Source organism: Cyanistes caeruleus, chromosome 9 (genome assembly GCF_971803275.1).
Source record: "Cyanistes caeruleus chromosome 9, bCyaCae1.hap1.1, whole genome shotgun sequence".
Lineage (NCBI taxonomy): Eukaryota > Metazoa > Chordata > Aves > Passeriformes > Paridae > Cyanistes > Cyanistes caeruleus.
In genome coordinates, this window is record NC_141709.1 from 1,021,263 (window position 1) to 1,043,029 (window position 21,767).

The 21,767-nt window shown below is 44.2% G+C and overlaps 1 protein-coding gene across 1 annotated transcript in view; it reads right to left on the minus strand.

Annotated features, from left to right (window-relative positions):
• MTA1 (metastasis associated 1) overlaps positions 1-21,767 on the minus strand; it is a 73,006-nt gene that overhangs the window by 3,308 nt on the left and 47,931 nt on the right. The window contains exons 13-20 of the mRNA XM_086841932.1: positions 21,343-21,494; positions 19,533-19,722; positions 19,063-19,152; positions 17,052-17,204; positions 16,186-16,221; positions 10,572-10,583; positions 5,165-5,196; positions 2,259-2,410 (exon numbers count right to left, since the gene is read on the minus strand). Coding sequence (XP_086698058.1) covers positions 2,259-2,410; positions 5,165-5,196; positions 10,572-10,583; positions 16,186-16,221; positions 17,052-17,204; positions 19,063-19,152; positions 19,533-19,722; positions 21,343-21,494 — 817 coding nt within the window. The remainder of the gene's footprint in view (positions 1-2,258; positions 2,411-5,164; positions 5,197-10,571; positions 10,584-16,185; positions 16,222-17,051; positions 17,205-19,062; positions 19,153-19,532; positions 19,723-21,342; positions 21,495-21,767) is intronic.

Consider the following 21,767-nt stretch of genomic DNA (forward strand, 5'->3'; position numbering starts at 1 on the left):
AGTTGGGGGAAAGCTGCTTGCTGTGCCTGAAAACACAGCCTGACCCTCAGCTGGATGCGCAGATATTGCAGCTAGATCCATTGCTACCGAGCCAACACAAAGCTCAAATTGTTTCAGAGCTCACAAACAAGCCTTACATTCCTGACACTGGAATGCAGCAGATGGTTCAGGGAAAAGTTAGAGGTGAAATGCCCGACAGAAAACCCGTGCTGCTGACAATGCTCCAGCACTCAGGCTTCCCTGCTCTTCACAGCCTGCCAAAAATCTCCTTTCACCACTCATCACTCAGCTAAGCAGCATGGCTGGCAGACAAAGAAGCCTGGGTGGGTTTTTTTTTTTTTCTTTTCTTTCTCTCTCTATTTTTAAATGGAAGTGATAAGATCTTACTGAGCTGATGTCTATCACCAAACCATGATTTTCATCAGAGCTGTGCTGGTTGCTGTGGGACTGATCCTTCCTGCCTCAGTCGGTGGTTCTGTATGAGCAGGAGATTCTGTGCCTACAGCAAATTCTTGTCACAACCAACACCACACTGGATGAATGTTGTTGCAGTTCTGTCCAGGTCCAAGGGCAGGACCTTGCACTGAACCGTGCACCTGCTGTATTTCATGTGCCTGGGATGGTGAAGATGTCAAGAAGAGCTCCCTAGATGCAGGATTATGAAAGCCTTGAGCACCTAAGGAGTGCATTAGAGGCTGTGTACCCTGAGCCCACAATGGCACAGGAATCTGAGAGCTGCAGCAGGATCCCAGGACCTCTTTAGCAGAGCGACAGCAGGAATAAGAAAACTGCTTCCCCTGAAAATTAAATCCTTCTCTCACTTTATTTTCAATTACATATGGAATTCCATGGCATTCTTCCACAGCATCTTGGAGGCACAGAAAGGAGAAGAGAAAGCAAAGATATGAGCTGGTGTGAAATGCACAGTTGCATTAAAGGTGGCCACGGGAACAAGTCTGGGAAATTCATTTCATGCTTCTTCTGAGTTCCAACAAGGCACTTCCTGCACTGAAAACTGATTATCCAACAGATCAGTGCTTAATAACTTGAATGTTTCTAGTATCACCTATTCTACAAAGCCCATCTTTGATATAGGCCCACAGAATAGTTCCTGACACTTGAAATGCTTTGCAGGTTAAGGAGAAGTTTGGAGATGCCAGCACTCTTGACTGTGACCTTTGTGCTAAACAAATGAAGACTCAGAGCAGCGCCAAATTTAGTGCTACCAGAAGAGACAAAGCACTGAAACTCTCAATCTCCTCAGTCACTCCAAGGGTTCAGAGAACCAAGGATTCCCAGGTCAATCTCTGCAGTGCAGGGGAAGGTAAATGCTTCTGTGCTGCTGGGGCTCTGATAGTGCAAGTGTTGATAACTCCAGGCTTCTGAGCAAGACAGAAGCCAGACAGCACCTCTGTGACAGGAACAGGGCTTTGCTCTGACCTTCCTCAAGGTTACCCAGGAGGGAGGCATCGAGTTCTCGGGAGGAAACCACACAAGCTAATTTCTCCACCTTCTCACCACACCCAGGAGGAACACTCCTGTCACAGGAATACCAATACTGGGAACTTTGCCTTAGGGATTGGGTCACATAGCTTCTACCACTCTGTCAGCAGTCTGTAAACAGCTTCAAGTGAAACTCACACAAGGAAAGCTGCTTCTACTGTTTTTATCCTGTGGGCAGATCAACAAGAAGGACTAGGACTAGCAGAAGCAGTACCACCACAGGAGGAGGATGGACAGTGTGGGGCTGAATCTCACTGGTGGCAAATATAAACCACTGAAAAATGAGTCAACTCAGCCCATGGAAACCCTCTGGCACTCGCAGGTTTCAGGACCCAGACACACCTGGAGATGTCCTGAGGGGTAATACAAGAGGACATGCAGGGCTCTGTGGATAGGAAGCTCTGCTCCTCAGTGTCACCTGTGAGCCAGGACAGCCCTACCCTGTCCCTTTGTGATGGGACCTCCCCTCGAGGGCAGTGATGGGTCTGAACCAGGTCAATTCCCACCTCAGTCTTCCTTCCCTTTGCGCCCATCTCCTACAGCAGCTCAGCAGCTGCTCTGGAAGAAGAATCTGCTTCCTCTGGAATGTAAGTGCACAGTTATTTCCCACCCTTTACCCACCTCAGCACCAGCTGTGGTCTCTCCATTCAGCTTGTAGCATCAGCCCTGCTGATGAGATCCCTCTCCAGCCACACTGCCAGCTCCACAAACCAAAACACATCCCCTCAAATCCTCCGAAAGACCACCTTTCCTACCTGGTTTCTTCAGTGGCCATGTAAAAAACATCATCTGGTGCATCAATCCAGTTCATCCTCCTCCTTTTCACTGGAGGCATGGATCCACCACGAATTAATCGGACTTTTGTTGGGTATGATTTCCCATTGAGCAGCAAGTTTCGGCTTGGTCCCTAACGTGATACATAAAACAGCACAGTTATGGACTGCAACAAACCTGCAGCAACATGTGCTAAGCACTCAAAGGAAAAGAGAATTAAAGCTTTTGTAGGGCTTGCTGAGAGTTTAAGGTCAATACCTCCCCCTCTGGCCCAGGACTGAACACAGAATTCACACATAAGCAATTGTTCACAAGCAGTACGAGTCAGGCAATGCCTCCAATATGCAATAGGACAGCAATACTTCAGCGACAGGACAAATAATAAATGGACTGCATTACCAATAATTTGTGGCTTGTGTCTGAAAGATGACATCAAGTTCCAAAGACTGAGCATCAGACTTAGATTTCAGCTACTACCATAAATCTAGAGCAACTCTACTGATTTCAGGGAAGGAAATCTAGCTACAGAGCAAATCAAATACAAAAAAAATCAGAATTTACAGTTATTCTGGAGTACCAAACTTACCCGGATCCTTTTTGTTCTAGGGAGGTTAATATTTAATGAGGATAGTATAGAATTAAATATCTTGTTGAAAACAAATCTAATACTACAAAGCTTAGCAGCTTTCACTTTTTCCTTTTAGTACTGAACACCACAGATTTCCCATAACACATTTGCTTTGTGAATCAACACAGGCATCGCTTTCCAGACCCACAGAAAACCCCCTTACACTCAGCTGGAAAAACATGAGCTGTTATTAAGAGAGGTGCAGATGAAAGGGAGCAAAGGGTTAAGCTTCTCAAATGCAGCTGTCCTTGATCACTGAAGTCCAGTTCTGCTGCCCCTCTTCCTGCTGATCAGCACATTGAGAAATCCCACTGAAATCAGTAACACTGAACAGCTGGGAAAGATGCAAAATGAAGGCCCAGAAAATTTGATATGCATAAATTAAAGCTGGTCAGAAAACACCCTGGTATAAATTCAGTTCTGGTGTTTCACAGGCCATCGGTCCAAGGTCAGAGCATCTCCCCAGAGGCACCAAGGCTTCCCCCTCTGCCCATGGAATGGGAAACTGAGTGTTTGTGTGAGAGATGTCTGCCCTGGAGAAGGAATGGTGGGGACATGGGGTCTTCAAATCCTTAAGTGTCTGGTCATTGCAATAAACTCAACTGAATTTTAACACCTTGACTGTGAAAGGGAAGAATCCAGTCTAAAAACCAAGGGAAAAAACTCAACAAAACCCTGTGTCTATCTCATTTTGTATCTGAGCAGAAAACAAAAAATGATAATGGACTTATTTTTTGACCAGCCTTAATCAACTGCTCTAGCAAGATCTGCTTCCTGTAGAACATCAGGGCTTTAAAGCTAAACAAACAAACCCCCACCTTTTAAAACCCTAAGCTCTTTAAAACTGTTGCATACAAATGCAATAACAATTGAATTTCTTAGTTGCCCAGCTCCATGTTATACAAAACAGCTTCATCACCACAGCAGACCACTGAAATACTTCAACAATTGTTTTTAGATTTGACATTTGTTAAGCAAAAGGTTTCAAATAAAGGCTTTTCTGATGGCTTTTTTTTTTCTTTTTTACCCCCTCCAGGTTTCTCCAAGAAAATCCCTCCATTAAGGTTGCAAAGCATTATTTTCTCCACATATGCAAGACAGACAGGAGAACTCCAGAAAAAGTTCTTGGAAATACCTAGAAAGGGCACCCCTGTGCTTCCAGGTTGCCTTTTCTTTGCCTACATGGTGAAACCTATTTCAAATGATACATCCTGAAATGAGAACCTTTAATTTTTCATTCAAGCTTGATCAGGCAACCAGAAACTCAGGCAAGTTCTGGGAGTTTCACCCTAAAACAGCTAAAAAAGTATTAATTCATGAGAGATTTCTCCCCCTGCTCTGAGCTGGTTTATTCAGCAGACACAAACAAGCAGCCAGTCTTGGGATGAAGCTGAATTCAGGGAGGAACACAATTTAGCACTCTGGCTCTGGGAACAAAGCAAAGGAATGCTGTGTTATTCCAAGCAGCCTGGCACTCCCCAGCTCTGTGATCACACCTGCTGCTGCCTGCCCTGGCTCACAGGACCCTGCTGACACTGCTGCACTTCAGTAACCAGGCAAGCTCCACTTGATCAGCACAAGATCATTGCTGGGGGAAAAAGATGTATGCTTCAAGTTGTTTCCCATAAACCAAGGGGGAAAAGGGATGCACAGCCTTTGAACTGGTCCCTTCACAATTTAGTGAGAAAGCATTCTGCCAGAGACACATCAATCAGACTGGCTATTTGCTTCTGTCCTTTGATTAAACTCAGCACAATAAATAAAAGGCTACAAATAATTTTTACTCAAAAAAGAACAAAACAAAACAAAAAGAACGTAAAATACAAGCATTCTCAGCAGGTTACTTGCACACCAACTTGCTAAAAAAATAATTAAAAAGAAACTGTTTTCCAAACAAACCCTTCCATCATTTAAACCTTTCTCCTTCAGGGAAACACATTCCACCTAGAAACACATCCCAGAACTTTGCTGTAAGCAGCCACTCAGTTTCTGGCATGAGGAGAAACAAAATTCTCCATTCAAAACAAGATCTCATTTATTGACATAGACAGATTTGAGGTTTAAATTGTATTTAACCACCAAGATGATTCAGATGCCCCAAAATAATTTTTTTTTCTCCTTTTCCCTTTTTTTGGGAAGTATGACCAGCTGCAAACAGCAAAGGTGGAAGTGAAGCACTACGGTTTAATAGGGTGTTCTATCTAGCGTGGGTTAATAATTCTTCTTTTCCCTGTTTTGGTTAAATGAACATTCTCTTACCATTTGTCTGGTTTGTCCGTGGTTAGGCAGACCTAACAAACAGGAAAGAGAATAGAGCTGGTAAGACCATTGCTTTTCCAAGACAGAAAAAAGTACAAAATCAAAACACACGCAGCTATGATTACAACTGTGTTGTTTTGCTAAGCCTGGAACTGAACTGACTTCTGCCCTCCTGGAAACGTGACTGAGGAAAGCTTCCTTGACAACCTGGTTTGAAGAGCAGAGGCCCCAGGTCACAAACACATTCCATTCCCAGTCTCTTCTCCGTTCACTCAAACCTTGCTTCACACTACCACTAGAAGCACAGCTCCTCTTTCAGAGCCCAGGTTCCATTCTGACGTTCTCTTTTGGTCTGAGGAATTTACTGACGTCAAAAGGAGGAGAAAGTGGAAGGCGTTATATTCACTGTCCAGACAGCAACAAACAGAATCTTTCTTATCCTCCTCAGGTCCTCTGGGAGCTCCTCAGCTCAGAGGTCAGCTACAAGCTGTTAGCAAACAGAACCTGCCACAAGTGCCCACCTCCAGGGGCACAGGGCACAGCCAGGGCACCCATGGGAGCCCCCGGGCAGCCTCACCCAGCAGCAGGGCTCGCTGTGCCCAGGGGCTCTGCTGGGCTCCCAGAGACCCCCAACACTGCCCTCACCTGCTCTGTGCACACACAGAGCCCTGCAGGGCTCCCAGGGACCCCCAACACTGCCCTCACCTGCTCTGTGCACACACAGAGCCCTGCAGGGCTCCCAGGGACCCCCAACACTGCCCTCACCTGCTCTGTGCACACACAGAGCCCTGCAGGGCTACCAGGGACCCCCAACACTGCCCTCACCTGCTCTGTGCACACACAGAGCCCTGCAGGGCTCCCAGGGACCCCCAACACTGCCCCCTCACCTGCTCTGTGCACACACAGAGCCCTGCAGGGCTACCAGGGACCCCCAACACTGCCCCCTCACCTGCTCTGTGCACACACAGAGCCCTGCAGGGCTACCAGGGACCCCCAACACTGCCCTCACCTGCTCTGTGCACACACAGAGCCCTGCAGGGCTACCAGAGACCCCCAACACTGCCCTCACCTGCTCTGTGCACACACAGAGCCCTGCAGGGCTCCCAGGGACCCCCAACACTGCCCTCACCTGCTCTGTGCACACACAGAGCCCTGCAGGGCTCCCAGGGACCCCCAACACTGCCCTCACCTGCTCTGTGCACACACAGAGCCCTGCAGGGCTCCCAGGGACCCCCAACACTGCCCTCACCTGCTCTGTGCACACACAGAGCCCTGCAGGGCTACCAGAGCTCCTGTGCTGCTCCAAGGCAGCCCAGCCTGCCACAGAACGACCCAATAAAGCTGTTTGCCAGCACAGTTTGGTTTTCCTAGATGGACATTCCCAGAAAACAGCACTCCATCAGCATCTGTGCACCAAAACACCTTCCTCAGCCCCTTCTGGCTGAGAAGCAAAATCAAATCCTGTCAGTGCATCAAATCCAACAGGCTCCACAGGATTGTATGGCTGTCTGCAAAAGGTTCAGTATGAATTCTGCTTTCACATTCATAGGATCTTTGAACCTTCCCATTGCTAGTGAGTTAGCTGGGATGAAAAGCTTTTTAGAGAATCCAGCAAGAATGAACTTTGACAGCTCATGGTCTGTATTCCAGGAGGCTCTCACTGGTAAAACCAAACACACTGCTCTTGCATCGAGTGTGACAGGAAACACAGGGCACAGCAAAGTGTCAGGAGGGAGGAAGGCAGAGCAGGGGACATTTTCTGAGCACTGAGTATCACAAAACACCACATTAGAATCATCAGCTGATAGCAAGTGTATTTTCCATCCTGTGTGGATGTTATGCTGTTAGCCACTTCCAAGGGGAAAACACAAGGTTTCAGTTCTTGCCACATCTTTGTGCCTGGTATCCACAGAGATGAAGAAATAGCTGCCAAGAAGATTTGCATCAAGTCTGTAGGACAGATGTGCCAGGCACAGAGTAAGGCCAGTAACAACCTTTGGATGTTGACAAAGGCAGTGCAGGCACCAGAAAATCATTTGTTTTTCCATGGGAGCAGCCATGGCATCCAAAACACAGCTGTGAGCAGCTGTTTGGGATGGATGGACAAAGGGCTCCAGGATGCTGGGAAACAGCACAGCCAGCAGGATGCAACCAGGATCTGCCAGCTTCAGAGCTAAGCTCCAGCACTTGTTACTGTCTTCCCCCTTCCATAACTGAAAGATTACGTTTTCTCCATTCACAGAAACTCTGAGAGATGTAAATCAAGTCCCTGGAATGCAGCCACCAGATTTTCTTTCAACCACACTCCAGATCAGTTCTTTTCTTGTAGTAAGAACACCCCTGATGCCAGCCAAGACTGTCCTGATACGTGGCTGCTGCTGCAATGACTATTGCTGGATGTACAGACAGTAAACAGTGCTATTTCCAAGCACCAGAATTAAACCAGAATATTCCATGGTGAGAAGCTGAGGGATGCAAAGGCTGAGCAGAGCTGCTGCTTGCTCTGAGCCCCAAAGCTTCAGAGCTCTCAGGCAGCACAGAAGCAGTGCTAACAACAGGGACACACCTCCCTCCCAAACAGCCATTTCTGGGATAAAGCTGCCCATGACAGCTTCTTCCTCCAGTAAAACAGGACACAAAACAAAGCTGCAGCTCCAATTTCTACCCTGGCTTTCACAGCAATAAGGTTATCAATTAGCATATTCATATTGGTGAATTAATCCATGAATTTTCACTTTAGTCACACTTCAATAAAAGGCACTAAAATGACCTGATTCAGTTTGCAATTAAAAATCCCACTAAGAGGATATGCATTCAAAGCACTGCTGTTAAATGAGCAGCTTCTGTGCACAGTTGTCACCAGAGAGAGGCAGAGACAGCACATCTGTAACCCATCGTGGAACAGCTGGCAAGTCAACAGGATGCATCTGGACAGGAGACAATGGATTCTCACCCAAAAATTTTTGGTGGCTTCTGTGTGAGAGAGGAAGCCTGTGAGACAGGCACGTCTGAAAACTCAACCTGTCCTGTGTCTGTGGGCACAGACAGAATTCACCATGCCAGACTCACACCTGCCCCACGTGCCTGCTCCACTCTCACACATGAAGGTTTGAGAGATGTCTCCCCATGCATCCACAAACAGGTTCAAAATAAAACAGCGTAAGAATTTAAATCAGAAGTAAAAGACAACAGTTCTGGCGGCTCCTCTCCAGAAAAAAACCCCAAAAAAGTCTGTATTTTATGGAGGAATGTCTAGAGATGACACAGGGTAGAAAATGTGATTATTCCTTTTGATCATATCTAAGGTCCAACTGCTTGAATTTACACAGCTCCACATCAGCATCAACACTGACCTCCTCCAAATGACACAAAAATACACAAACAACACAAGGAAGTGTTTCCAGGATTGACCAAACCTTTAAACCACACAGTGTAAAGGTAGACAGTGACAAATCTAAGCAGGTCTTCCACTCTTCTGCAGCCAAGGAAATTGAAATATACTCTGAAAACTCCAGATTAAATGTTAGGGTGTTTTTTTCCATAGCACTGAAAAGAACCCAAAGCTGAAAATCTCTTGCCAGCCAATTCTTCCTGCCAGTCTCCTCTCTACACTGAAATAAAGAGGAAGGCCCAGAGGATAAAATGAAGACAAAGTACAGCTGCAGAAAATCATAAACTTCACCACAGATGATTCTACACCTTCCTGAAATGGCAACAGAACAGCTGATCACTGCAGAGAGATGAACTGGCACCCTCAGGGCACGTCTGCTCCCCACTGCTCAGTGCCCAGGACCTCAGAACTGCTCCTCAAGCTAAGCACAATCACTGAGATTTTGGTGAAAACCAGTCCAGCAGGTTATTGTGCCCTAATGATCCCTTCACTGCTGAAGTACCAAAGCTGCAGCTGAATGTACTTTCTCCCAGAGAAATACAGGTGGGGAAGGACTGCCACAAACAGCAACACAAGTCTGTTAACTGCTGCTGCTTGGCAGTTTTGTATTATCTTTCAAGGATGGAGAAACCACCTCTCAGTCAAACAACCTGCTCCTTTTCCAACAACCTCGTGTCATTTGGATTTCATGCTTCTGGATTTGTTAAAAAAACAAAATTGAATGAGAAAACTCGGTTTCCAGCTTGCAACTAAGATTTGTTTCCAGCTGCAACGACAGCACTGCCCCAAGAACGTGCTGTGGGAGCAGGGGATAGCTGGCACCCAAAAATACAGAGAGGGAGAATCAAATTTCCCAGTGAAAATCAAACCAGCACATCTGGTCCCACTGGATGCCTGACTCCAGACAAGCTCTCTGCTGCTCCATTCCCATCCCCTGCGGCTCAGCACCTCCATGGCACAATTCCAAAGCTACTCCCACTGCTCACATTCTGCCTGCTGTTTTGCCAACTACACAAAACTGCCATGTGGAGAAGGAGGAGAGCCTAAAGCCTCAGCAGTGAGCTCCAGTGCAGGCTGGAGCACGGGGATATTCCCATGAAGTTACTACAGCAAGCTCCAAGAAGCTGCTGAGGCACTGAGAACTTTCTGCTTGCTCAGAAAGCACCCAGAGCTTTTCCACAGCTGAACACAGACACTGCTGCTGTGTATTTATTTACAGCCCATTTGACACAAGTCTGTACAGAGCTGACCCTGCTGCTGAGGAGGAAGAGGAGCACAGCTTCCAGCCAGTTGAGTTACACAACTCAGAGCTGGTAAACTTGTGTTTACTCAAAGTTACTGACTCCAATCTTCCCGTACCCACCACACACAAAAAAATGGGTCCTTCATTGAGCAATTAGTCACAGATGGCATTTGGTTTTTACTCTGTTTACCCACAAGAAGTACCATGCAGAACATGTAATGTGCACTACGACTCAGAAGCACATCCTCAACCACAAGAAATGCAGAGAATTTCACGCACTCTCTCACAACCAGAGACTCCACTATTGCTTTCTAAAATCCATATACTCTTCATATGCATTTTCCTGTTCCAAAAGTAATCCTCCTGCTGGGACTCCATCCTCCCCAGCAGTAACAAAAACATCAACAGTACTGCATTTGTGAGCAAGCTGGGAAAAAATATAAAAATGCATGCATGAATGAGGTTTGATGAACAAGGATTTCACTTCCAAGCTACTGGTTCACTCGAGGCAGTCTCAGTGTGTTGACATATACACACATACACTTTTTGCCAGCTTGCAAGAACCCTTTAGCACCCCTGCCTCTCTTGTAACTACCCAAGAGTGTTTTACCACTGTGAGTGTCCACCTTCTAACAACCAGAGGCCACAAACTTTCAGAAAGGTAAGCACAATGAGCAGAACAGAGCACAAATTGTGCCAAACACCACCTAGGTGAACATTTTCTTAAAATTCTGTTGTACATAAAAATAGTGTTAAAATTGCAATTTACTTACCTAGGTAAGTTCCTACCAAGATTGGCAAAGGGAAAGGAAAGAAAAGATTTAAGGTTAAAAAAGGGAAAGATTCATGTAGTTCAGAATACAGTAGCTCAGCCCCATGCAACAAATAGAGATAGACAGACTGGTTTGGCTGTAATGGAACACAGAAGTGATCACAGTTCTCTGTTGGACAGATAAAACCAAGACAACACTAAACACACAGTAACTCCAAATGAGAGATTTTGCAAAGGGCAGCTTTTATTTTGGGTAAGCACAGGTCTGTACCCAGCTCCTTCCACCAAGCCCTGCACATTCACCTCGCTGGATTTGGACAGCGCTCCCTGAAATGCTTGGTCCAGCAGGTCACACTTGCTGTAAGCACAGCCCCTCCCAGATGATGTGTCTGCTCCTGCAAGGCTCTACCCCCTGCTACAAACACTTCAAAAACCCTGCTATAAACACTTTCTGACAGTGACATCCAACTGCAGAGAGCCAGCAGCTCTCCTTGCATAAGCACACTGAGAAGGGAAGAGTTTCTGTCTCCAGGTTGAGTCCATGCCTACTGTCCACTCCTATTCCAAAAAGGAATCATGCTGGATTCTGCCTGGCTGCAACACACCAAGTGGTTAAAAAAAGAGGAGAGAGAAAGGAGATCTCACTGCTTTAGGATTTGCTGATCCAAGCTATCATAACTAGAAAGCACTGAATTATTCACCGTTCTTAGCATCAGGAGTATTATACATCATATATATATATATACATATATATTTGTGTGTGTGTGTGTGTATATATATGAATGATATGTGTCACACATGCCACTCAATTACAAATTCAGGCTTTGTACTATCCAGGGCACTTGCAATTCTGCCCTTGCTCTGTTATACATTAATTTCCTCTCACATTAATTACACCTGCTCTCTACCATTGCCTTGGGATATGCACTCTCAATCAACATTTGCATCTTACTCCATGCCATCACTCCTGAATGAAATAGTTTTCACTAGCTGATCCACAGAGCATGATGCCCATCTGCTGATTTTATTTTCAGAGCTTTCTTCACAACACCAAAAAGAACCTAATCACAGCATCAAGGCTAAACTGGAGGCAAGTGAAAATTATTTCACTTAGCATCTGAATACAAAATCCCACATGAAATTCTCAGAAATAATCAGTATTTTCAGCAAATAATCTTAAAGCGAGGAAGTTGCACAGGCACATGGCTCTTGGGCTCTCCAAAAAACAGTTCAAGCAACTTGACATTCTTCCCAGCTGTGCTGGAGCTGGCACTGAACATTTGCTCTCTTGTCTCTAGCCAGCATTACTGGGGTCTGGACTCCAACAGCCACAGCCAGGCCTTTTCCCCAGCACCCAACATTTATTTTAATGCAACTTATGCATACAGGTAAGTCCACATTTTCTCCAAGTCTAAATCAGCCAGGAAAAAACATATATATTATATATATATGTGTCTGTGTGTGTGTGCATGTAGATATAAAATATGTTAGAGAACTCCCCCATCTTTCCACCTTGCTAGCTGGTTTTGTTCCAGAGCAGTGCTTCCACTGCCATGCTCATCTCTTGATAACTGAACTAAGGCCATGCCAGGCTGATGAATGCTTTCACTTCTGGTTCATTCACGTTTCCCCAAAAAAAAATGTGAGAAACAATGAACCAGAACATGTTAAATTAGACTGACATTCCATTTGGGTTTAGAAATCCCCAGCAGCAGAAGCAAAGGTATCCCAACAGTTAATTAACCTCGCTCAAAAAGCTGCAGCTTGTTTCCAGCCAGAGTTCCCTGCTGTACCTCCTGGCTACTGCAGCTCGTTATTCCACTCCCAGCTACACTAAAAGCCCTCTATTATTATACTTCTGCTGTTCCTGTCAGCAGAGACAAACATCTACAACTTCCACTTTGATAAAAGCATTTTCCATTATACACTGTGTTTTCCAGTCCCTTCACTGTTTTCATGGCTCTTCTATAAACCCTCTCCAATTTTCAGCATTGGATCTGCTGCCATGTTATCAATGCAAGTTTGTTGCTGGGAAAAGCCTTCCCTTTATTGCAGCAACTCATTCATGTTCTCCCTCTTTCTGCCAATTTTAGGAGTGCATGTGATGACCCTGAAAAACAAATTTGATTAGATGAAAGCCAGCACGGTGTAAAAGAGAGGGGAGAAAAATAAAAATCTAACAATGCTCCCTCCCTTCCCCCAGCAGGAATTTGTACAGAGAAGTATCACACAGATCCCACACTGCATGGATGTATGGGATCAAGTAAACAGGTTCCTGCACACAAAACATCCTCTCTCTGCCTCTCTAGAGGAAGTTTCATGGCAAAGATTGTCTGCTGAGCTCCAGAACACCAATGAAAAAACAATAAACTACTGATTTTTTAACATCTCACTCTATTTGACAGCTTATGAGACTCCATGTACTTTTCATGTTCCAAAAATAGGATTCTGCAGCAATTTGTCCGTGCTAAGTTAATGCTGGAGGAGAGCTGGGAAGTGTACTGTATGTCTAATGATGCCTCCAACATGATTTAAAGAGGAGGAAAACAAAACAGATGAAAGATCTACAATCTTCTTGTAAAATAAAGTGGAGGCAGTGAGAACATGAGATTAAGACTACTTTCCTCTTCTTGGAATTCAGGCACTGGTCAAAACTCAAAATGCCTGGCCAGATAAATCCTATTCAGAGCTTGAAATAGTTCAGGTCTCAAGGGTTAAGCAGAGTCAGAAAAAAGAAAAGTTAAAATTACTTAGCTGGAGCTACAGTAGCAAGAGAAAAAAAAAATAAACAAATAACGAGAATTCCAAAGGAAAAATGTGAATTACTCCTTGAAGTTCAGCAATTGCCATGTACAGACTTAATGCTTTACACTGTACAAAGCCACAAGCTGCTACCTGGCTCTTTCCTGCACATAAACCTCTTGATTTATATTCTGTTTTAGCACCTGGCCTGCAGGAAAGCCTTACAAAAGCATCACATGCCACCAGCTCAGCCATGAATTCCAGCGTTCAGACTTCTCCCCTGTGCTTGGAGGTGATGGCCCAGCACCACAAGGCTTTTGTCACAGCCAAGAGAATTCAGCTAAAGCCCACCAGAACAGTGTCCACTGTCCCCTGTCACTTTGGCACAGTGACCTGTCCAAACCCTGGGATGTCCTCCAGGTGCCACCAGGGCAGAACATCAGCAGGAAGCAGAAAAAAACCCTGATAACAGATACAATTTTGCACTAGGTTAACATCCCTTTGGAAACTATTTGAACACAGCTGGACAAAGTGTCTTCCTGCACCAATATTTGTGCAGAAAGAATATTTTCAGCCTCTCTGTGCAGACACCTTAACACCATCTTTTTTTTTTTCAGAACACTCCCCTACAGTGACCTAAACCAGTCAGAATGTCAAGAGGAGATGAGAAACATGAGAATAACAAAGGAACACCCCCAATTTCCCACAGTATCTACAGAAATGCAGATTCTGTCCAGTTATAACAATTCAGGCTTATTCTCATTAATCTTTTTCTACTATTTTAGGTCAGCTATAATCCAGAAATCAGTTATTCCGGATAGATGGGTTTATTTCAATCCTTTTATACTCACTCACTGGCTCTTAAATTCTGGTCACAGGGCTTCATCACTCTCACTGCCATTCACCTGTTCTCCACAGCAGTTCCAACTTGTGCCCTTCCTGCCAGCAGCCCCCCCAGAATACTAAGCCTGGATGACTCCATCCAAAACCAAGGATCAACAATCCTGCATCATCCTTCCATGGCACAGGAAACCAGCTGTGTCCATGCCCACAGCCAGCAAGGTTTACCAGTTCACATGCAAGGCAACTGGGAACCTGTGCTAGGAGGCACCAACACACAAACAGGCACCAGGGCAGAAAGAGATCCACCAAACTTCCACCATCTGCTTCCCAGCAGATCTCAATCCAAGTTCTTGAAATGTTTCCTTGCAGGTGGTTCCCTTCCCTTCCAGTCCTGGCAGAGCTTCCAGCAACCCAGGCTCAGGAAATATTACAGATGCAAAACTGCAGCGTGGCGAATATTTTCCATTCACAAATAAATCTCAACCAACAGGTTTAAGCCGAACTGCTCACAGGAATATCCAGTTAACACTCACTACCCCAGCAGGTGAACAGATTCTGGGAGTGAACTGGACTCTGCTACCCAGCAGTTACAGGAACAAGTACTCCAGCAAGTATTTCAGTGGCTGGCTGAGAACAGAATGAACAGTTAGAGCAGCAGGTGCACAGCTACACACCCCTGCTTCAGAGAAACACAAACTTTGAGGAACAGGTACTTTTCCAAAATAATCTTGCAGATAGCTCAGCAACAGTTAACTGACTGGAACACTAAATCAGGGATCCTCCATTCCCAGAAAATTGTGTCACCAAGTCCAGTGCTCTACACAGAGAGCGCCTTCTGGAGGGAAGGATCCATTCTTCTGCTTCCCTCCTTTGGGCCACAACATCTCTGAGCTTCCCAAGTGTGTCATCTGCTGAGGAGGACATTCAGCAGGGAGCAGCAGGTGTGCCCATAAGCAGATAGCCACCAGGAGCTGTGGAAATTCAGTGAGCTACTCTGCATCTACATCCCTCATTACTGGACAAAGCTCTTGAGGAAGCCAAACTGACCAGAGCAGCAGGGGTTTGTTATTCTTCCCAAAAGACAAGTTACAAAGCACACAAAAACTCAGCAACAGGGTATCAAGGAATGAATTTCCATAGAGAGTAAGACAGCAGAACAACCACTGTCCTCACTGCTGTATTCTCCACGTGCACTCATATTTGCATGCATGTAAATATGGGAAGCAGCCATCCACTGCCTCAGCCATGAAACACAAAGGTTATCATCAGGGCATGCAGTGCTGGCCAGTTCGTGGCAACATGTAAGCTTAAGTTTTGTGTTTGCCTGGTCACAGTGACATTTTGGGGTTGTCTGTCTCCTAAATGCTCAAAATTGGTCTGTTCTACTGAATTTGGTGAAGTGGTATCATATATATCCTGCATTATCACAAATGAAAGAGCCTGACGTCTCTTCAGTACTCAGAACAGATTCATTTTTAACCAGTGGAAATTTTGAAAATCATTTTCTACTGCCAGCAGAGAATGTGCAGATGGTTTGTCACTGTGAGACTGTCCACTCTCACTGAAAAATACAGAGGGCTGAACTTGGGACTTGATGTACATACTGATGTAACACTGTCTTCTATTTATTTTGGTCCAAGTGAATTCAAAGCAGCTCAAGACTTTGCTGTGAAACTTTGCTTTCTTAGAAGTCAAACGGTGAAACAACACCTATTTTCAAACCAACCACCACAGCCTCCTGCAGTTTCACAGAACTGCTGGAAGACTGTTCTGCCAACTTGAGGAATTAGGAATCAATTCTGAGCACAGGACTTCATGTCTTCAGTAGGGTTGTACAACTTGTTGCCTGCATGTGAAAAGCCTGAAAGGTGAGCAGCAAAACCATGGGTGGAAGTGGTTACCCAAGGAACACTTAGACATCAACACAGAAGGTGCACACAGACTCATTAGCCACAAAGCACAGACAAGCCAGCAGATGAAACTAAAAATCACTCTCCTAGCATAAGCTGAGCGCAGCTTCAAGGTCTTACCCCTGCTAGGCATCAACAGGCGCTTCTTCATGTTGCCTGATAGAGCACAAGTGAACAGAAAAGAGAAAAACATCACATCAGCAACCTGAACAGCAGCAGATTTAAAAGTTCTTAATGTTAAAACACAATCAGATATCAAATGTTTGTAACTGTATTTCAGATAAGCTACACAGAAAGTTAAAATTAAAGGTAAAAAATGAGACTCTCTGGATCTCCCTCCCTGCTGAGAGTCACCCTTACACCAACTGTTGCTTTCTCCTGTTAAGGAGAGCTACTCTCTGTGTCCTCACTCCTGTTACAACCATTTCAACAGACCCTCTTCTCCTCATCTGAGACAGAGACTGCACTTTCTCTTCCCTGACATCTCAAGCAAGAGCAGTTCTTCAGAACAGAGACCTGGAGTCCACACCAGGAACATCCTGCTTCTACCTCCCACTTCAAACACCTTTCCCTTGCCTCCTCTTGAGGAGGTGAAGCCCGGGCACAGAGGTGGTCAGTAACAGGGCCAGCAAGGGAAACATCACTCAGGAAGTCTATCAGGGTATTTTTCACACTGCTAATGTAAAAACTGAAGGGAAGTTTCTCCTTTGCTGTCCCACTTGTGAGGTTGGCCAAGCCAGGCAGAGTTCCACCAGCACAGTGACTTTATGTGCATGCACCTCCCGGGCTGTGCACATCATGTGCCTCACCCAAAAGGAGAAATGGGACAGGTGGCTTCTACACAAGCTAAAAATAACCTCCCTCAAGAATAAGAAACTTGGAATTTATATAAAGGACTGTAAGTTTACATAATCTCCTTGGTCATACCGAAAGGACAGAAGAAGAAGCCTACAGATACAATATAAATTTTGTGGCAAAATATTTACCATCCATTCCATTGTGCTGTTCATAGCTTCTTTTTCCCAGGATAGTTGGGGACCCATTATTAATGACAGGTGTAAACTTAGCAGGAGTCAGATTGTTGAGAGAACTGGACAAGCTCTTTGCAGGATCTGGTTTCGGAGGACATGGATGAGATTCTGGTGGAAAACAGCAAAGTAGAATTTTTTTAATTAGAAAAGATATCTAATAAATGGAATTATAAATCTGAAAACAACCTGTAAACTTCCAAGGTGACCAAGTATAACTCCTTTTATGTACAAACTATCTCAGTCAATAGTTTTGACTGGAGATGGCTACTGATATAAAGCATTTATATTTAGGAATTCACCACTACTAAAGATGTTGAAATCATTGTCATAGTATTATCCTAAAATAAGATTTGATAGCAAAAGCACTTTATATCTACTGCTCTCCAATAATTTGGGGTGATTTTTGGGGTGCTGTATACTAAAACCCAACTTTGGTCACGTTGATCATGCAACAACCCCTAAACTCTGGGAAAATTACAACTTTACCAGTTTGCCAAAAAAGTTTATAAAGAATACAATTTCTCCAATGGCAAAAAAGTGAAGATTCAAAGAACCACTATAGAGAACACAACATCTGACTTCAAGCTTTGGGCCAAGGCAGAGCTTAAGCCCACACTTTTCACCTGAAAATACTTTGATAAAGTTACAAGAAACAGCAATTGAGAATTTCAACTGAGTCTTTCTATGCAGATCCAACAGCAGAGTGAGAAATAAATTCAATCCCACTAACACCACCAAAAAAACCTTGCCAGTCCATCAGCCTCCCTCCATTCCCATCACTTTTTTCTCCCAGCTCAGTAATCTAGTAGAGACCCTGACACAGTGCAAGGCAAACTCAAAATCTACTGCTACTTTCTGTACAATTATTCAAATAAGGATTTTATCCAACAGCAAAATTCTCCCCTTCATTTGCTCTCTTTTGTTGCACTATATATTTCCAAAGGTTTCTCCACCCATGTATCCCTCTAGCACACAGCAGAAATACAACACCCAACAGAGAAGCAGTAAATATTTAATACAGCCTCAGCCTTACAATAGTTCATCAACAAAAACGTTCAGAGAAACCTAAAAATCAACTCCAGTGCTGCTTATCTAAATAAAAAGGCAATCAGCCTCCTTGTTAAGTTGGAAGCCTTCAAAGTGGCCCTGTCCAAGACTTCCCTGAGGAGAAACTCACGTTTGGCTGCCAGAATCACCTGAGGGGTGTCTGCAGGGCAACTGGGAGCACTGGGGAAAAGGATTTGGCATTTGTCCGCACTCAGCACTGGCATGTCACACAGAGTCATTCTGGATCCTTCCAGCACCTCAAACTTACACCAAAGTTCTGGTTGGAGCTACTCAGTCCTGCCCCACAGATCAGCTCGTGAGGCAAAAGCCCTCAAGAAAATTTTAACTAAAAAAAATTAATTAAAACCCCAGCAAAACCCGAGAGGAAAGTGAAAAAGAGAAGTATGATCAATCCCCTTGTCTAAATTCAGCACAGAACAGCCATCAATAATGATTCACAAACTGTGGGACATATTAGGAGGCTTCCTGGTGGACCTAGATGTACAAACTAACTCCAGACAGCCCAAAACTGGAAAAAGTGAATAATCAAATGTTCCCAAAATGTGATGTTAGTGCCTTCACTAGGAGATGGCAATTTGTCCCCATATCATACATCAGAAGCCACAGCAAACACATCCCTCCTTCCACCTGAAAAAGTTTCTGATACAGCTTTATGACCCCAGGGTGGATTGCAGGGACACTGGGTCTGTCAGATTAAATAGGAAAAGTAAAAAACAAGATGGGTTTCACGTTTTCTTTTGTTTGCAGGGTGGGGTTTTTTTGTTTGTTTGTTTTTAACCCAGGATGAGCATCTAAATCTAGACCCAAGGGGAAAATCCAGATGGTCAGCAGAGCAGCTAGGAGGGTGTTTCCTGTGTTTTGGGGGGTTTTGCATGTGATGGTTTGGTTTGTTTAATACCTAAATACCGGAGCACTGCTTCTAAAGGCTTTCGAACCACTTGCTTTAATAGCAATGGGTTTTCTGATGCCTCAGGTAAACGTGCTGTGCCTGTAAAACACAGAAAAATAATTAGAGGGTGAAGACATTTAGCTATTATAGCAAAACCAAGTGAATAACTCCAATGTCCTGAAAGAGCTTTGCCGTTAAAAGGAATTTTACAGGTGGCAAGCAGACCCTGGCAACAGGACACAACCACAGAGAATGCTCCACGCAATAGTTTCAAAACAAACAACTCATGAACTTTTCAAGTTGTTCTGCCCAGCCTACCATCAGTTAGAAGGCTCTGCAAGTACAGCTAGATTTTGTGAAAGCACTAGCTACGTGCAAGAGAGCATCTCAAGAGAGCTGCAGCTCAAAACTTTGTAGGACAGGAGTCTCAAAGTCTCAAAGGAGACTTGGCAAGGAGGTCCCAGCTGCAGCACACTCACATTCTGCTTTGATTGCTGCACTGTTAATAGGCAGATAGGGGTGTCTTGCAGCGTGCCAAGGGCGCAAGATATCTCGACATAAACGTCTGGCAATTCTGGTCAGTTTTGTTGTGTGCAGATAGAAAGCTTGTCGTGTCTTCATAGCAAACTTGGGACTCCCACTGTTTCGTACCGGCACACCATGAGGACTCTGAAGGGAAAGGAAAACAAAGAGGGCTTCTGAAAAAGTAATTGTGAGAAAGGATGGTTCTAAAGGAGAGAAAGTATTACGTAAAATCACTTCAACTACTGATTCTCAGACGTAAGAACAGAAATGGTATTACGGATCAAAGTATTTTTAGCCCAGCTAAATTTCCCCATTCCCCAAGTCTTACCCCAAATATCTCAAAGGATAAAAGGAAGGTAAACCTTTTCATTCACAGGGAAGGGTTTATTCCTATGCTGCCACAAGTTTCAAGGTAGGGATCCAAAAGCCAGGCATGAAGTTACCTGGTGCTATCAGGTGATTTAGAGCTTATAGACTCAACAGTTTTGGGTGCTTAGGGTTGCTCTGGATGTGCAATGCAAACCCCTTATAACAAAGCATTTGTCAGAAGGAGAGGAAAATCAGCAAGAGCTGCATGACAAAAATATACACCAGAAACTCCCTTTCCAAAGCAAACGAATGGCATGCAGGAATGGTTTTGGCTCAAAGCTGCAAGAATTTGTTTTAATTCTTACTCTTAACTCAGCAAATGCACTCACACATGTCAAATACTCATTGCATATAATAAAGAATACGACTGAAAGATAATTATCAGCTACTGAGAACCAAAGAAGTTATCTTCTTTATGAAAAGCAACTAAGTAAACCAATGAAATAATGCAAGTAGTATCTTGTTATCTCAGACCCAGCCGTAGCTGGAAAACAGGAAGAAATTTCAGTTTGGGGAGAACAAGGCCTTCCCTTCTCTGACTATTTACATACTTTTAATTAACAAACAAGAGGTATAAGGCAGTTATCTGAGCAATTAGGAGGCTTCAGAGGGCAAAGAGAAGCCTGGAAAGGATAAAGGTTAAACAAAAGAAATCGAAAGGGAATGACAGCAAAGAATAGGAGAGAGAAAAGAAATCCTGAGATAAAAATTCAGTGTGTGCTATCCTTCTATCCATGTGATACAGTTACTTTTTCCAATCAGCTTAATGTCTAACACTACCAGACTTTCACCAAATTAAAAAAAAAAAAAATCTGAGAATTTTGTTTTTTCAATAAGAGAGGAAAAATTAAACATCAACAGCTCATACAATGCTTACTCAAACCCATCCAAAAAAGGAGGATTATTAAAAAAATAAAATAAGACTAGGTAGAAAAACAAGATAAAGGATCTCTAAAAAGCCACTAGCTATTTGGGATATATCTAATTTTGAATATGCCTTAGGAGAGTAAATAGGTTTCAGGAAATAATTAATTCTTTTGGAGAGAAAAAAACCAGCACTGTTCCCCCTACAGCAAAAATCATGGAAACCAAATACCAGAAACACTGGCTGGCATTTCAGTTTCTCCCATCTCCACTAAGTCATTCCATGCATTTGAAGGCTGGTTTGCTAAACAAATGATGGGTTTTTTTTTTCCTCAGGGCAGTACTTGGCAACAAATTACTCCTGGCCGAGGTTAATGCGCCAACTTCTGCTTGACACAAAATACCAAACCCAGGGACAACAAAGAAGGCTGAAGGCATTCTTTTGGTGGTTAAATATTTAAGAACAGAGAGCAGGTAGCATGACACTCAGCTTGCCAGGCAGAGGCAGCACTCTGCCTGCTGGATACCCACCAAATTATTGCGGTTTGGTCCGGGCCTCTCCCCATCTAAGCGTGTTGGCATTTTCAAGCCACCGTATTTCTTCCAGTAGGTCCAACAGGATGCACAGAGGCGACACTGCATGTTAGGGGGACCCCAAGAATACCACTGGTAAGACTGGGTGGCTAGAGATAACAAAGGTGGAAATTATATATATCCTTACACAGGATCGCTTTTCAGATCTTTATTCTCTTTAGAAGCAGCACAAAAAGAAAACGCACCCCGCCCCCAACACACAGCTCAAACAGACCTTAAAAACTGATGATGATGATGGCTTGACTGTCATCACCACTGCTAAACACACTCGTGATTTCAGCAGAATTGATTACATTGATTAATCTACATCCCTTTTAAAATGCCAACAGAAAGGAACAATTATTGGGATGGGAAGATTTCCT